The sequence below is a fragment of the Schistocerca piceifrons genome, chromosome 5, assembly GCF_021461385.2.
Source record: "Schistocerca piceifrons isolate TAMUIC-IGC-003096 chromosome 5, iqSchPice1.1, whole genome shotgun sequence".
Lineage (NCBI taxonomy): Eukaryota > Metazoa > Arthropoda > Insecta > Orthoptera > Acrididae > Schistocerca > Schistocerca piceifrons.
In genome coordinates, this window is record NC_060142.1 from 297,754,123 (window position 1) to 297,772,272 (window position 18,150).

Genomic DNA, 18,150 nt, shown 5'->3' on the forward strand with positions numbered 1-18,150 from the left:
TGCAGGTGTATAGTTAAACTTCGTCTTCCCGCATTTCGAAAAGCGTTCGACACTTTGCTGCATAGTCGATTATTCACTAAGATACGACAATACAAGTATTTTTGAAAATATTTGTCTGACTCGATAAATATTTCTCTCAATGCCCCAGTATTTTATACAGGCCGATGAAAGTCCACAAAAGCCAATGTGTATGTTCACTATTACCGTCATGTTAGTCGTGAGAAATTCCGCAAAGAAATTGATTTTTCAAATTTAAATTTTATTTAATCTCCTAGTAGCACAATTTTTTTTGTATGACTAGATCAAGGTTGATCACGCTCACACTTGGATGGAATCGACAGTGACCTGAGTAGTTGAGAGTGCATTATGACGGAGCTAAGTAAATAACAAAGGGAAAAAAATTGTTGGTTCTCGTATGGTGGATGCTTCTGTAATCAAGGAAACCGAAGCGTTTCATATTTCAAGAGGCACCGTATCAAAGACTTATACCGCATACATGAAACCGGGAAAAGATCATCCGCAAAGTCACTGAAAAGGGTTGTGACGATAAATAAGAGGACGACAGCGACAGAAACCTCTGCAGATCTTTATGTCACATCCCAGGATGATCTGGAATTACAGAACCACTAGTGAACGACGCAAATGCCCGTAACAGGAAAACGGGGTGTCGAAGCCTTAAAACCTGGACTATGGAGGAACGGAAGAACGTCACTTGGCCGGATGAGTCTTGCTGCACCCTGTTACCAAATTCTGGCTGAGTGTATGTCCAAAAATTGAAACTTGTTGGGTTTTCGGTCATGATTTGGGTTGCCATATGCGATTACTCAGCAGGATCACTGTACTACTAAGGATAATGTGACAGTTTTGGCTAATCACGTCCATCCAATGATATAATGTTCGTTTCCCAAAAGTGATATTGTGTTCCAAGAAGACAGGGCCCTTGTTCACAGAATTCGCATCGTGCACGACTGGTTTTCTGACAAAAACTGGTTTTCTGAGAAAAAGGATGAACTATCATATCTCCTCTGGCCGCCACAATCATCAGATTTCAATATTATTGGTCCTTTTTGGTCTACTTTGGAGAGCAGGGTGCGTGATCGTTACCCACCTCCACTCTGGTTACCTAACTTGACACAGTTTTCCAGGAAGACTTTCTTTGGAAATCTTACATACAGAACTTGTATTTATGCATTCCTATACTACTGGAAGTTGCGTTGAAAGCCAATGGGTTTCCTACGCCTTATTAGGTAAGGTAAAGTGTTATTGTTTTGGTGTTTCAGTGTTTCTCTGGAACTGCTATCTACATTATGTGTTGCGATTGCTCCACCTAAGACATTGCGGAATTGTTCGCACTAAACACTTCGCGCGCCGGCACTGTACTTGGCAGGGCATGGCCGCCCACGTCGCGCATGCGCGGAAAACCAATCCGCTCCGCCACAGGTATTTTCAGGTGGGCGTAAGATTCAACCGCTATAGCAACGAGTGCACATTGACTTTGTAGGACCATTTTGGAAGACTAGTTTACTCACAGTGGTAGACTTTTTCAGCAAGTGCCCATTTGCGGTGCCTATGGGCTCTATTGCATCACGTAGCTGAAATCAAGCATTGTCCTCCATATTTTGTATAGGAGCTTTTCCAGACGTTCTTGTCTCAGACAACGGACCACAGTTCACTTCATGTGCTTTCCAACAGTTCTGTGAACGAAATGGCAATCGTCATCTAACAAGTGCTCTGTTTCACCCTCAGTCCAATGGAAAAGCAGAACGCTGCAAAGGCACTTTTAAACAACCGATGGCCACGCTTCGCACCACCCACGCACGGGAACAGGCGCTGTAATTCTTCCTCGACTCCTATCACTCCTACCCACGAGACGGCCCATCATCGGCGGAACTTCTTCAGCGAAGCCTTTGGACGCTGCTACACTTGCTACTCCCACCGCAGCATCGAGCGCCGCGCGGTCTCGTTCTTTTCAGGGTTTATGGCAACTGTGGGCTCTGGGAAAGAGGTGTGATCCAGGAACGCCTTGGCTCTTTTATGCAATTGATTGCAGGTCCCGATGGTTCGCAGCGCCGCCACGAGAACCAAGTTCGTGGGTTTCATTTGCCCCGCAATTCTGCTGCTTTTCTTCCCCCAGATTCACGGAGTCACGGGACCGCGCGGCCTTCGCGCCACCAGGCCGTCCCATGAGGAGCGGATGGACCATGTCCCCTCGCCCCTGCCGTCCCTGCTCGCACACCCGATGACTTGGACCCGCCGTCGCCGTCATCGCCCCAGGACGCACCATCAGGCCTGGATGTGTGCCGTGGCTGCAGTATTCCCGAAGATGTTCCTGTTGCCTCACGAGCCAGATGGCGGGGTATGGCCGGGAGTACGCCGTCATCCACAGTCACGGCTACCAGCTCAGGTCTACATCCCACCCTGTTGTCGTTTTTATCTTCCCTACACGATGTAGCATTTCGGCGGGGGATGAATGTGCTGGCTTAAGCTGTCGACAGCACACCGGTCGGTAAAGATGTAGAGCGAAGGTCGATGGTAGGCCATGGATAAAGCGCGCCTGTCACGAGAGAGGGCACAGGCACACCGACAAACAACATGACGCCCACGCCCTCTCGACAATATGTGTCGTCGCTTACCGTAGGGCCTCATCAGGTCACTGTCACTGACTGTCACTAACTCACACTCCAGTTTTGCGTCTGTCAATTCAGTCACAGAGCAGGTATAGTTCACCGCAGGTTACAATAGTACACAGCAAACAGAATTGTGACAATAGCAAGATTACCGATAATGTCTGCAAGAGGACTGTTACTGATGAGCTTGTACCAGGAACATGGGCTCTGTTCAAGTTAAGAAGCAGCGACTTGTAAAAAAGGAACCTTATTAATCCACGTGTGAATTTGTGTTGTAGAAAGATGAGACCGGCCACCCTTAACAACATCCTCTCCCTTGCTTCCTTACAGTACAAGACTCTACACAATCGTGTCTGTTGAAGGATGTGTTCCAAGCGTTGTCCTTACATTTGGAAGTCATAGTGCATTCATCTCTGCAGTGAGTTATGAATTCTTTCGAACAACCCTCGGCCACATCGTATATCCTTAAAAGACAATTCAAATACCCGCTCCATTTCTTCAACAGTGTCAACGGAGAGCTGTACATTTCGTACATTTCACATTCGAGATACCGCAAGAACAAAAGAGGGATCGAGGTCAGGTGTTCTTGGAGACCAAGGTACACTTCTCCACCATGGACCACATACGCGCGTTAGACGTCGTCTTATATCAGCAGAAAAATATGCCTGTACCCGATCATCCACAAACCACAATCCCAAACTTTGTGCGAGGTAAGGTAGAGCTTGTGTGAAATTTGAGCCCAATTACAAAAATGGTTCAAATGGCTCTGAGCACTATGGATCATCAGTCTCCTAGAACTTAGAACTACTTAAACCTAACTAACCTAAGGACATAACACACATCCACGCCCGAGGCAGGATTCGAACCTTCAACCGTAGCGGTCGCGCGGTTCCAGACTGTAGCGCCTAGAACCGCTCGGAAACTCCGGCCGGCTAATCCAATTACATCGGAATTTAATTTTCAAATATGTTTGTATTAAATCATACAATTTTTCATACAGAAGCTAGTGGCAGCTCGCAAACCCAATTTCACAGTTGTCTCGCAAACGGAAAAACCATGTTTATCGGAAAGTTATTTGCTTCTGTTCCCATATACTTTCATATTGTCGATCTCTGCTATTAATTTTTATTTACCCTGTACAAATAATACTTTTTTCACTGAAATATCTTAGAGATCTGAGGAATTACCTTAACCAGAAACAATAACACTTAGCTCTACAATACAATTTAGAATTTTATATTTCTTTCTGTTACAAAGGTATGTCTATGCAGTAATTAACGTAAAAGTAGAAATGATTCACTGGCACGGTCGTTGGATTTTTGAGTGTGTCACCAAAACCCAAGGAAAAACAATTAATATTTAAGTGGGATGTCAAATAATACGCCGCTTGTGAATAAAATGCTCTCGTACCGGCTGTGGGTCGAAACCAACAATTACTGGATCTCTGAAAATTTGTCGGGACCTAAGGAAGCGGGGTGTACAAGCTTCTTTCCCATGTGAGACAAAGCGACCTTACATGTCTCATCGTTAAGTCAGAAGCGATGGACATAGATTTTACACTAGGCTAAGTTAGCCAGAGAAATCTGCTGTGGACAAAGCATGAAATATAGAGAGACCGAGGTCCTTTCCGCGATCAACTGGGAGAATTAGATAACAACTGTAGCTACACCACTTTACTACACAGGAATTATATATCGATTCTCGTACATTTCCGTTGACTTTTCTTCTTAACAAATTTAAAATAATTTTTCCTCCGATTAATAATGGCTTGTTGTATGTCTCGGTGAAGTGACCAACATTTGCATTGACTCTTCAGAGGCCCTTCTACCGTCTTCCGCCGCTTTGATGTCCTGATGCAATCTACCATCTTTTCTTTGCCAGTAAGGAAATAAGAGACGACAGTTGTGGGTATTAAGGCTTATCAACTAATTCTTTGTATTGGTGTAAAAGTAAATGTAATGATGGACCTTTGCATTGATGGGCCTTTGAGTTGCTTAAGAACATTTTACGAAGCATCCACCTTCATTGATACCCAAGCGCTCTTCTTACAGTCAGTTTCTACTTGAAGTGGGAATCCAACCACTTTAGTCATGTACTATAATCACACTTTCCTTCAGTTTCGATTAAGGCAGAAGAGGAAACTTCTGGGGTACTTGAAACTTCTCCATCCTGGCGTAAGGCCCACAAAACTACTTCGTTGGGCCAAAATTAACATGTGCGTCGTAATACAAATACTTTCTGATACACAGGGTTCTTGCGTAAGTAGAAGAAGAGCCAAACAGCCTGCCACAGTAAATTGCCATGTATACTAACCTATGCAACCGCTGTCACTGAAATATCAATATTACTAGTAAAAGAAAGAGAAACAGATGAAATTTTTATGATTAGAAATTGAAAGTACATATGAGAAATGCATGCAGTAGCTGCTGAAACGAATGAACTGTGTAATGAGCACAAAAGTTGGATTGAATGTGAGCTGACGCGAAACTAAAATAATAAGGAGTAATAGATGTGAGAGCAACGAAACATTTTACATAAAAACTGGGGTGAAGAATTTCTTCTACCTTGGGAGCAAAGTAGCACAAGAAGGACAAAGCAAAAAGGATCTGAAAAGCGGACTACCACAGGCAAAGAGGCCATTTCCGACGAAAATAATTATACCATTATCAAACGTCGATCGTAATTTCAATAATAAATCCGTGTAAATGGAATGAGAGATATCTCAGGAGAATCGGTAGGAAAGGAACATGACAGGAGGAAGGTAGAGATTTATTGATGCGACTTAAGGTATCAATGAATAACTTCTGTGACACCAGAGGAAGCTGTAGAGGGTAAAAATTGTAGTGGAAGACATAAATTGGAATATATCCAACAAATATTCGAAGTCAGTGGATTTTGTGCTATTTTCAGATGAAGACGTTGACAGAAGAAAGAATGTCGTGGAGTGCCGCATCAAATCAGTCAGGCTGATGAAGAAGTCTAAAAAATCTGCTTTTTATGAACTGTCAACAGTAACTAAATGATTCTGCTGTTTATTTATCTTATTATTATTCAACATATTACACTCACAATATAAGCAACTCTCATTAAAAAAGTGTTTTCGTCGTAGACCTGTGATGTAGACACCTATTGGGTTCATTAATTGTAACCTGTTCGTAATTTGGCTCTTCGTTTGCTGCTTCTCCATGACCTCTTATGAAGAAATGGTTATCTATGGACCCAACGTTCATGATTATGGTGATTTTATTATTTTGTATGCTCCACCGCCTAAAATGCTAAGTGATACGTGGTATCAAGATTGTGGAAACCAATAAACATAGCATAAATCGCGATACTATCGCTTGCAGAGTGGTTCGGACATTATCTAAAGCAAGCAGTCTTCCAGCGATTATATCACTTTACAAACTGCGGCTTTTCATAATTCTCCTTGCCGCACCAGAGGTGCGAGTTTCCATTTATGTCGAATTGCCAAGTATAACATGTTGTTCGACCATTTAGGTTGATGGTAAAAAAGGTGTAACCACTTTCAAGTTCTTCAAATTCTGATGTCTGCGACAGAAATTGATCCACACTGCCACAATTCGATGCTTCAGCGCAGAGCACGCATGGAATACAATCTTTTAAATTCTGAAGTTATCAAAGATAAAATATAGGGTGAAATGCATTAATTACACGAACAGAAACCAGAAAGCACTTATAAGAGGCGGAGGACATGAAGGAATTCCAGTATGTATTAAAGGAATGAAGCAAGCGCATAATCTAATCCTCATGTAATTCAGTCCGCGCATAAAGCTAGCAATAACGGAAATTATGGATAAATTTGGCAACGGCATTGAAGATCATAGATAAAAAACGAAAAATATGACAAATTCTGAGGGCCGTATATCTTTCAGGAACATCAAAGTACTTGGAAGGTCATTTGAGTGGAATGAATAGCGTCATGAATAGAGGTTATCGAGATGAGCGTGTATAAAACAGAGGTAAGTTGTGTAGTCGAATCGTCAAGAGATGATGAGAAAATTAGACGAAGAAATATGATACTACAATTAGTAGACAAGGTTTAGGCATAAAATAGCTGAATATGACAGAAGTAGTGGACATAGAAAGTGTAGACTTACAATATTTAAAAAAAAATCTGATACATAGAAATATATTCTCATAGCGCATAAATTCAAATTTTAGCAACTAGTTTGTGGAGGTATTTGTCTGGAGTGTATTGTTACATGGGAGTGCGCAGCCACAAAAAATAGTATTAAGCATCTGGTGAAACTTCGACGTTGTCGTGTATTACGAACTGCTTCCCTGAGATGTAACCACCACTGCTGACATTTATTGTCAACAACTGAGACGTCTTGCAGACCCAGTCCCAGAACAAGTATCAGGAAGGCTACCTGAAGTGATGCTAGCCCATGATAACACCTGCCTGCATCGTGCTATAGTGACAAAAAGCACAACACAGGAGTTGAGTTGGGAAGTTATCCCGTACCCAAGTTATTCACCTGACCTTGTACCTTCAGATTTTCATCTTTTACGCTGTCTATCCAAGAACCTTCAACGAACTTGGGCTCGATTGCTTGTTTGCCCCACCACGTGATTTTTACATCGGAAAGTTACCGCAGCGTTGGGAGACTGTTGGAAATAGTGTTGGAGAATATGTTATTGGTGACTGGAGTTTGAGGCGTAGCGCCGTATACCGATTTTGTCCTGGAGGCGGTTAAGTGGGAGATGTGTCTCAGAGATGGATAGTGACAGATGGTGACGCGAGACTGGATGGGCACGCAGTTTATGTATTAGCCGATAAAGGACAGTATTGGATAGGGGGCTGATTTAGTTTCGATTGTGCCCGGTAGAGTGCGCTAAAATAATAGCATGGTTTTCATAAACTGTTCTGGTATTTTCATAAAGTATTATTATGTCATTTTGTGTATGTAAAATGTTATAAATGTGTTTTAGCAGTATGAATGATGCGTGAGTGTGGATTAATGTTAATATGAAGATAATTGTTTAACGAGTTATGTAGTAGGATCTCGTGTGGGAACATTTCGAAGAAGTATGGATATGGACAAAGGGGATTTTTGTAGAATATATTTGTAAAGTAAGTTTATGGTAAAGGGAAAGTTAATTCAGGTATAAATAATAATAGTAAATAACTTTATGGATAAGCAAAACTTCAGTGTATTAGATAATTAAGTCGGTAAAAAATGCAGTCGTTAGGTTTACTATTTTGCGATTGGTTATTGATGAAAAGCGCGGACTGACGCGGGAGAATGTTGAGTAAACTGATCAATGGCAAAGCAATATTCTTCGCGCGCATTTCTCTGCTGGTAGAGAAGACTTAGAGTATTCAAGAGAACGGTCGAAGCCTAGCCATGAAAGAGAACGGACGTGTGCAGTAGTAGTTCCGATGGAAATGATAAGTGCCGGATCTAGCAGTGTTTCATACATCAAAAGTGTTGGAAAGTGACGGCATAATTATTCCGATGTGTGTGTAGAAATTTCGGAATTTTTAAGTGAATTTTGTGACGAGAAAACACATATATTCCGCGTGGCGTATTGAGCAGGTCGGTGGCTAAAAACTGTGACTGCATTTGGTACCGACAGACTTAATATTTGGCGAGCGTTCTCAATCAAAAACAATTAGTATTTTTGTAGCTATTACGTTTTCGCGAAATGCAACACCATAAACTTGCTAACGTGAGTGAAAGGGATTTTGAGTGATTGTGTTAAGACTAGCACGGGCTTGTCAGTGATACTTGTTCATCAAAGTATCAGAATATATTAACTGAGGACAAAATTTCCAACCTTTCATTTCGTGTTTTTCCCGAAACGTAGATTAGTGATTTTAATTGCAGCCTGGTTCACGTCGAAGTACAGTAGGTTTCACTCGGCTTTTCTACTGATGATCTGCTGAGATAATGTTCACAGTTAGGAGCTGGTTCGTCGTAAAGGGACGGAAAGAACCGCGCCGCCCCAAGTTTGTGTTATGTGTATTTATTAAATTTATGGGAAAACGCTACGAACTTATGTACCAACCCAAAGTGAAACGAAGTTAAGAAGAAGCATTATCAAAATCCAGTTCCAAGTTAAATAATTTATGTAATAGAAGCTACTGGCAAATAACACTAATTTCGATTTAAGTTCCTTTGATTTTCAACCTATTCACAAACGCTGCACAAAACACAACCTCATGTCTCACAGTAACAAAAACAGCAGTAGCTGACGGAATCTGCTTTTGGTGATTTCTAATGCGCGCTCCTTCATGGGATTCTAAAATCTGTCATTAGACTGAAAAGCAGACCAGGATAACCAGGAAACCTGTTCTCCAGGTGCAAAGCTCTCCCTTAAAAACAAAAACAAAATGTTTACTTTTGAAATATTGCGATACAGTAGACTGCTGTAATTTGTATGTGTGGAATGGATTACCAACATAGAGGTAATGAATCAGGTTGGGGGATAAAGGAGCTATATGACATTACTTGACTAGAGGAAAAGGGGAGGGTCTGACGGAAAACATACTGAGAATTCAAAAAGCTGTTAATTTCCTAATGTAGGACAATATGAGGGGTAAAAGTTGTAGAGCTCTATAAATGTTTTGAAACAATCAGCAAGTTAAAATAGATATAGGTTGCAGTAGTCATGCTGCGTTCAACCGAGAGAGTCACATAACCGACCATCTTGGAGAACTGCATTAAAACAGCCCTCGGAACGGCAGTAACAAAACCAACGTGCATAGCACAATCTTTCTCACTGACTTTAAACTCATTCTTTACACGGTGTAATGAATTGCTTCAGTGATAGTATACCAGTGTCCCAAAAAATAGTGTGTGCGCTTATTTCTCGTATTAAACTCGATCTCTAAATTATTTCGAATTAGCATTTGTCAACGGTTAGTCCCTACGCTATTGCCAGAGGACAATGACTCTTATATAGTTTTTCACTGTTACGGATAGAGCTGTTATCCTAAACATAGAACTTGCACCAGCCATAGACCGTGTTCTCGACAACAGCGCAGGCCACATTACGTCAGCTTATGGGCCCTGCGGACGTAAAACACGACCGCTGCCGGATTCAGGATCGCCGGCTGGCTCAGTTGCTGCTCATCGTATTATTTTTTCCGCTCCCGCCGCTCCGTCGTGATCGCCAAGTGCAGTTCAGCGTCCCGATTTTCCACGGCTCTATTTATGCAGGGATGATGCCAGAAATGCGGCGTATTTCTCATAAATGTAAATTTCTTCTCGTTTCAGCAGGGCCCAACACCAAGCCTCGCTCGGCAATTGATAGCCGCGCTCCTGAATTGCTAGAAAGCTATGACGTTTAATGATTCCCAGAACCCACTGCAGTTCATCGCAACGAGGCGCGGAATTTTTTTTTTCTAGGAACGACTAAGGGATGGGATCTGCAAGAGTGAATTCATGGACTGACTGTACGACAAACACAAGGAACCAAATATTATTCGGCGATTATCTGGATAAATATTCAGTATAATAACGTTGATCGTTGAAATGTAACGATTAATTTAAAGATTTTGAATATCAAAAATCAGTGTACTGTCATCGATAAAATTCGCTATTCACTATTCAAACGAGGAAATTTATTTTACCTTTGGAAGTGTATAACTGGCTGGAATGAAAATTAGATCGATGTGATAATTTAAGCGATAATAATATACACATCAACTGTCTTGTGACAGACACATTCCCTATAATAGTCCAACAACAGCGAACTTTCTCTTCGACAGGATGTATCAGATGAGAAGCATGACTACTTCAGCAATATGATACTTAAGTTCATACCGTTTTGGTTCCATCGATAAATTATTTTAAATCACTTTATATTTATGTTAACAGAAATATTACAATAACTAGTCATCAATCTCTTGAAACACTAACTTTTTCTGTTCAATTTACCAGTTTAATTTTAGTGGGAATCGCTTACTGAATCGGCACATTTAGTACAATGTTTTTCGATTATTCACTTCCATGTCGTCTGCACAGTGAATAGCTTCATATACAATAACAAACTTATTCTCGGTTAAAAATCACTGTCCAAGTTTTCTGATTTGCTGTTATCACGGCACTGTTCGAAATTTCCTATACAGGTAATATTTATAAGCCCTTGTCCTGGATGATCGTAATAAGTGTGTCAGTAAAAAGAACTTAATCTATGCGCAGTCCAAGTTCATGCATCTAGCGTTCTTACATTGTTGTATATAATCGCAGACATTGTAATGAAAAATAGCATCACGCCTTATCAGCCCCACCGTGGCTAATTTATACATTTGAACACATGTTTCCCATCCTCGGAGGTGCACTGAAATTGCATTCACAGTTACACTTAGGAAACGCATAATGTTTAAATGAACTCTTTTCGCTGATGATAATTTTCTGGCTGTTGGTTGGATCGCAAGAGATTATATTTGGCTACCGTACTACTTTTTTATGAGGGTGCGTACAAGTGGCGAAATAGTAAAAATCCAATAAAAATCGAAACACAAAAATCTCTCCACGCCATACACACACACACACACACACACACACACACACACACACACACACAGAAAAAGAGAGAGAGGTAATCACGATTTTGTGAATTTAAAACTCTGTATGCAAAAGAGAACATGAGTCAAATCAACAGAAATAGTACAACATACAGAAGTGGGTTGATACTCAATGGATAAATAAAGCATCTCAGTCATTCTGCAGTAATTTAAAAGCTGCAGCCTAAAAGCCTGGACTCTAGCTTCGACACCATGTAAAATTTTAGCTGGTTTACCATATTCATTTCGTTGACCATCAAAACAGAGTGCAGATCTCCACTAAAATTAGTTGCTGTCCTCTCATGATCAAATGCGCTTAATTAACAAGTGGCATACACTAAATTTAGCACCACAGCCATCAAAGACTGGCGAACAGGAGGTCCTCTCACGTGAGTGTGCAGTCACGCGATCTGTATGAGAGCTGGCTCCACCGACCGCAGCTGATAGTCTCTCACCGTCAGCCACTGCTTCTCTCACAGTTGCATGACCCTTTGACTCAACAGCAAGTTCACGGCCTGCAGGGAATGGCACCATATTCAACGTTCCCTGGAAGCTTCCTTCGCTGATACGTCTTCTTCTTTGTTTCCCCTCTGATACACAGCAGAATCCCCTTCCAAAGAGGAAGGAGAAAAGTGTCAAGTATATTAGTGAGTGACTTGCTACAGCTGTCGGGAACTTGAAGGACTGCTTTTTATTGATTATTTCGGCTAATTATGTTTTGTTCTTTATTGGTTTCGGTCGTAGCTATCATCATCACAGGAGGAAAAGGCAGTTCCTCAAACAAAAAAAAAAAAAAAAAAAAAAAATGGCTCTGAGCACTATGGGACTTAACTACTGAGGTCATCGGTCCCCTAGAACTTAGAATTACTTCAACCTAACTAGCCTAAGGACAACACACACATCCATGCCCGAGGCAGGATTCGACCTGCGACCGTAGCGCTCGCGCGGTTCCAAACTGTAGCGCCTAGAACCGCTCGGCCACTTCGGCCGGCAGTTCATCAATCAAACTGAGATCAGTCCTTACGGTATTGCTTTCGTATTCGGTTGTAACTAATTGTGAGGCAAACTTTATGCAGTTCAGAGTCATGGTGAATTGCGCGTGATTAAGTAAATAACTGGCAACGCTGAGGAACTGCTTATTCATCTGATTTAATGAATTTTCTTCATATTATTATGGTCGTTGGTATAGAAACTAGTAAAGAATAATGAAAGATTCGTACAGCTGGTAGCTAAAATGCAGCTCTTCAAGCGTCAAATATATTCTGTGTCTTTATCCATTGATAATTCCAGTCGGGAGATAATGTGAAACGTTTTCTTCTGAAAACGCCTTCTCTGCCCCAGTGCCATCAGGATTTGCAGGTATCTCTGCGATAAATTCAGTTTATTTATAGGAATGGCGAATCCTGAGGACACATATAGAACTTGACCAAAAAGCAAAGTGAGTCTCCTCGATTCAAACCATCAGTGCAGACATCTTAATGCTTGTCTCAAATATTATACAGGGCATAATTGATATAATTGCAGATATTTTTACATTTGGTACCTTAATATGTTCACAAATCATTCTTCCCACAAAACTTCACAAGACGTACGACCTGATGTTTTCTGCAGAGCTGTAACTTCTCCACTAAGGGGACTACGCCTGTCAGTTTATACTAACTACTTTGCATCCATATGTCCACACTTCAACACCAGACCTACAGCCCAGGCAAAAATAAGAATTACTGATTTATTCTTGCTGCATGTACTTGGAGGTAGGAACCAACACATAAATATACGACTTGTAATGGATGTAATTATTAATCTGCCAATGACGTAATTACTGACTGAACGTCGTTCAGTGCTCCATCCTTAGTCACCAGTAGAAATATCCACTTATACCCATTAAGCCGGCCGGTGTGGCCGAGCGGTTCTGGGCGCTACAGTCTGGAACAGCGCGACCGCTACGGTCGCAGGTTCGAATCCTGCCTCGGTCATGGATGTGTGTGATGTCCTTAGGTTAGTTAGGTTTAAGTAGTTCTAAGTTCTAGGGGACTGATGACCTCCGAAGTTAAGTCCCATAGCGCTCAGAGCCATTTGAACCATTATACCCATTACACGCTGTATGACAAAGACGTAAAGGTGAAATATGAAGTCCACTCTTCTTTAGTATTTGTCAGATCCAAAGTAAAACTGTTCCCCTTCAGGAAACAGGGTACAGACCTGCTCCTACTTTCGTATAAGCAATATCATCCACGTTCTTATCTGAAGGCAGTTCTCCATACAGGCTAAGTCTTTCCATTGGTCAGCTAGCAACAGTGGGGTATTCGGGCATCTGTGTATTATAGTCCTCTCATGTGATACACAGTCGCCATCTGTGCTATCGCTGATGGTAGCCAGTCAGGTACATCAAGAGAGGGTGTTTCAAGTGCCACAGTAGGTATTTTAGAAGGTTCAGGAGCATAATCATGCTGGAGAAACATCCTTGTAGCCAAAGAAATCTCCTCCAACAATGCTAGAAATCCGTTTTCGAGGAAATGTAGATAACGTAGCCCTCTGAGGCGACACGGCTGCACATGTCCGATCGAATGAGTATCATACTGCAGCACACGTATACAGAGAAGTGTTCTTGAAATTGTGTGTCCACAAAGGTGTGTTGTCAGGTCACCAGTTTTGAAAGTTATCGGTACCTTTACTAGCGAAACTGACCTCATCTGTAAATAGTGTTATTGGCATTACTCAGCAATTTTGAATTAGCCAACGACCAAATTACAACTGTCAACCTGTATCTGTACGTCTAAAATGTTGAAACTCCTATAAATGATGAGGATGGACGCCGCCATGTTCTTATTTTCAAACGCTGGTACGTGTAGGTATTTTTCACGAGGTCGTTGAAGTATTATATTCCACATATTGATTAATGTCTGCTATCCCAACCTGCCGTTTATTTGCACTTTCAGATGAGATGTGACTGCTAGGCACTGTACTATAAGTTTTCGAGTCTGGTGCTATACGCTTAGGAAGACGTTTGCCATATTTCCTGCATCCAAAAGTAATGTTTCCGTTACAAAAGCAGTACAAAAATACTACAAAAATACCAGTTGGCACTGCCAGCATTTGTAGGTACGTGAAGCGTGCTTAAACAATACAGCAGAATTGGCGAACAACTTATAGTCGCAATCAAAGTCGAAAAATTCAAGCTGAAACACACTTTATAATTTGTACTTGAATACAGAAATGGTAAACCTATAGCGACAGGGGTACCTACACCCGAAATGGAAACTTATCTCTGTAAACAGGTGTATCACTATAACCAATGTAAACTGAACACTGTTATGTTGTATGTTTTACTTCAATTAGTCTGTAGTGCTGTCTATTATGAATTTTTTTTGTTGATCGCAGTATAAGGTAAAATTAAATACATGATAACTTGCTTTTGCTGACTAGCTACCTTCCTCTGGGCTACGGAGAAAACGGAAAAATTGCTTTCCATTTAATATAAGACTCTCTTATCAAGTTTTGGCAGTTAGGGGGATCTACATTCCTCACCTTAGTCTGTTACGACCTAGAAGTCGGGAAAGATTGTGGGAAAGGCTACAAAATGTTATATACATTCCTGAATTTATGCTCCACTTGCTCGCAAATTACAGATAATTTCCTGTAAGACACTAAGGCCAGTATGTGTCATAAGCTAAAAACAGAAGCACAAAAAAGTGTTCGTAATTTCGTCTGCCATAAACATTCTCGAAAGTACAATTGCTTTAAGTGTATTTACCCATTCTAACATAGCCAGGGTAGTTTCACAGGTATAAATAGTTCCACTGTTATAAATGAGTTGAAGGCCATGAGTGAACAACGTTTTCTAATTTTTTCAGTTTTCTGAAAATGTGTCATATATGAATTTGGTTCAAATGGCTCTGAGCGCTAAGGGACTCCCCTAGAACTTAGAGCTACTTAAACCTAACTAACCTAAGGACAACACACACAGCCATGCCCCACGCAGGATTCGAACCTGCGACCGTAGCGATCGTGCGGTTCCACACTGTAGCACCTAGAACCGCTCTGCCACTACGGCCGGCATATGAATTTGTATGCATGTGTAGATGAAGAGAATGTTTCGTGATCACGTATTAAGCATTCCCTAAATGAATCCATTTCTCTCCCCTTGAGTTACCCCATATCAAGAAATTTAAGTAATCTTTATAAATAGGAAATAAAATTTAGTTTTAATAACAGTTCCAAATTTTGTCTCCAAGACGAAAATAGCAACCTCAAGCGAGACGAATTTACGACCATGCACAGATCATAATCGACGCTACAACGACATAGGCGAAGTCCTTGGCTACAGCGATTACACGCGATAAACTACAACACACGACTTAAGTACAGCCCAGTATTTCAGCACAAATCATGACTCACATTAGGAACTGCTGGAAATTTAATTCCACTTGTACGCCAGTTACATGTGTTCCACACAACAAACTCTCTTAACGAAGCAATGGTATCGTATCACACATGCATGCGCAGCTAAGCATTTGTTAACAACAGTTGAAACCGTAAATTCCTAGAGGGCTGTGGGGATGATATTAGGGACCCTTATCTTACGTAACAAAGATCCCTGCAATTTCCTCATCGGACGATGTGAGGCTTTACATATACTATAGTCTCCTAATATTTATGTTATTGCTTCTGAAACACTCGGTAAATTTGGTCCAAACATAGACCCTTGTGGAACAGAATTTCTCATCTGACGATGTGAGGCCTTACATATACTTCAGTCTTCGACGTATCTTTGCTACCGCTCTTGAAACACTCATTAGATTTGGTCCGAACACAGACACTTGTGGAAACCAATTCCTCAGCGCACTCTATAAGGATTCTGAAAGGATACAGCAGTTACTGGTGCCGGACTAAAGACAGTAGGCGCGAGAAGTGGGCAGGAGAAGGCAGGTGCTCGACTCACTGTTTCCGTCGACGTAGATGGGCGTCCAGGCGACGTGCGCGGCCGCGGGCGGCGGCAGCCACTGCAGCAGCGCCAGCAGCAGCGGGCCGCAGCGCATCTCGGCCGGCCTGGCTGGCTGTCGCCTCCCTCACATCACTTCACAGCACGCGCGCACAGCCGCCGCCGACGCCCGGCCGCGCCGCCGCCGCCGCTGCACCCGCACTCGGCGCCGACGCCATTCCGCCTGCAACAGGCCGACAGTGCCCGATAAGGTTGAATGCCGTGTTATTTGAGTTCCGGCAGGCGTTCGACACAGTTCTACTTTGCCGCCTAATGAACAAAATACGAGCTTGCAGAATATGCTACCAATGGTACGACAGAATTTAAGAATTCCTAGTAAACAGAAGCTAGAATGAAACTTCCTGGTAGATTAAAACTGTGTGCCCGACCGAGACTCGAACTCGGGACCTCGGGCAAGTGGACACAGTTTTAATCTGCCAGGAAGTTTCATATCAGCGCACACTCCGCTGCAATTTCATTCTGGAAACATCCCCTTGGCTGTGGCTAAGCCATGTCTCCGCAATATGCTTTCTTCCAGGAGTGATAGTTCTGCAAGGTATGCAGGAGAGCTTCTGCGAAGTTTGGGAGGTAGGAGGCGAGGTACTGGCGGAATTAAAGCTTTGAGGACGGGTCGTGAGTCGTGCTTCGGTAGCTCAGTTGGCAGAGCACTCGCCCGCGAAAGGCAAAGGTCCCGAGTTCGAGTCTCGGTCCGGCACACAGTTTTAATCTGCCAGGAAGTTTCATATCAGCACATACTCCGCTGTAGAGTGAAAATTTCATTCTAGAAGCTAGAATGCCATTATTAACAGAGAGCGAATTCTAAGATGTAAACGTGGTCTCAGGCGTAACTCAAGGGAATGTCACAGAACTTCTATCAAAAAGTATACAACTAAGCTAGTGGATAATACTGGATGTTCCATGACATTAGGAAGAGTGTGAATGCTATACTTTCTGATTCAACTTCATGAACTAGGCCTTGATCTCTGATGACATTACATGAAGACCTTGAAAGTGTGAGTTCATCACCTTGTTAGGTGATAAGAAATTTAAAAAACTGAAGACGGCAGGTGGCTGGACATTAAAAAAATCAAAATGAAAATAAAGGAACTACATTAATCACTATAAAATTCTTTACTTTTACTCAGTACAATCAACCAAAATTCATACTTTTTTTACATTATAGTGACTACATGGTAGGGTAATAAATGTTCCTTGCAGTACAATCCATTTGACATCTACAGCTGACAGCACTAACTTACATTGAGCCTTGTTGGCACCTGTTATGGAGTAGCTATAATGTTTGGGCGTCTTTAAATCCATAACAAATCTTGTTTCTTACCTACTCAAATGTGTGTTACTAGCGCTCAGTATGCTGTCATGTAGCCTCTTCTGTGTGATAGTGGAAGATGAAGAAATGATCTGATGTACAGAAGTTTAAGTTTTTGTAGTTTTATTCACAGTACAAGAACAGTACAGCATGTGTGCATTCACATGAACGTGTACATGCATGTCCCTGTGTGTGTGTGTGTGTGTGTGTGTGTGTGTGTGTGTATGTTCGATTATACTTTCTCTTTTCAATAAACAGTACTGTGGAAAGCTGCTGTGAATACTTTACAACGTAGCAAGCACTGCCAATATAATATACTTTACAGTCACTGGCAGAAAAAATATTTCCCATTATCACCATTTCTGATTTTTGAAAATTTCTGCCTTCAAGTTTTAAATGTCTCGGCAACTGAAGTTATTAATTTTTAAATTTTCCGTCATCCATCACCTTTAATTTTTAAATTTTAGTGTCCACAATCTTGATGATGTCACTTGTTGAAGCTCATAAACTCAAGTGAAGTGAAGATCAAGTTCAATGTCATTGATTATATCACAGCAGAAATTAAATAACTTGTCATTAAGCCAGAAGACACCACATAAATCGCTGATGAGGAATTAGATAGACTGATATTCGTTTGAGGTATCCTCAGAAAGTGTAATCCAACCACAAGTAAGGATAC

General features: G+C 41.6%; 1 protein-coding gene across 1 annotated transcript in view; it reads right to left on the reverse strand.

The window, feature by feature from the left end:
- Positions 1-16,216, reverse strand: part of LOC124798953 — a 356,047-nt gene extending 339,831 nt beyond the window's left edge. Inside the window, exon 1 of the mRNA XM_047262487.1 lies at positions 16,106-16,216. Coding sequence (XP_047118443.1) covers positions 16,106-16,202 — 97 coding nt within the window. The 5' untranslated portion in view covers positions 16,203-16,216. The remainder of the gene's footprint in view (positions 1-16,105) is intronic.
- Between the last annotated feature and the right edge of the window lie 1,934 nt (positions 16,217-18,150).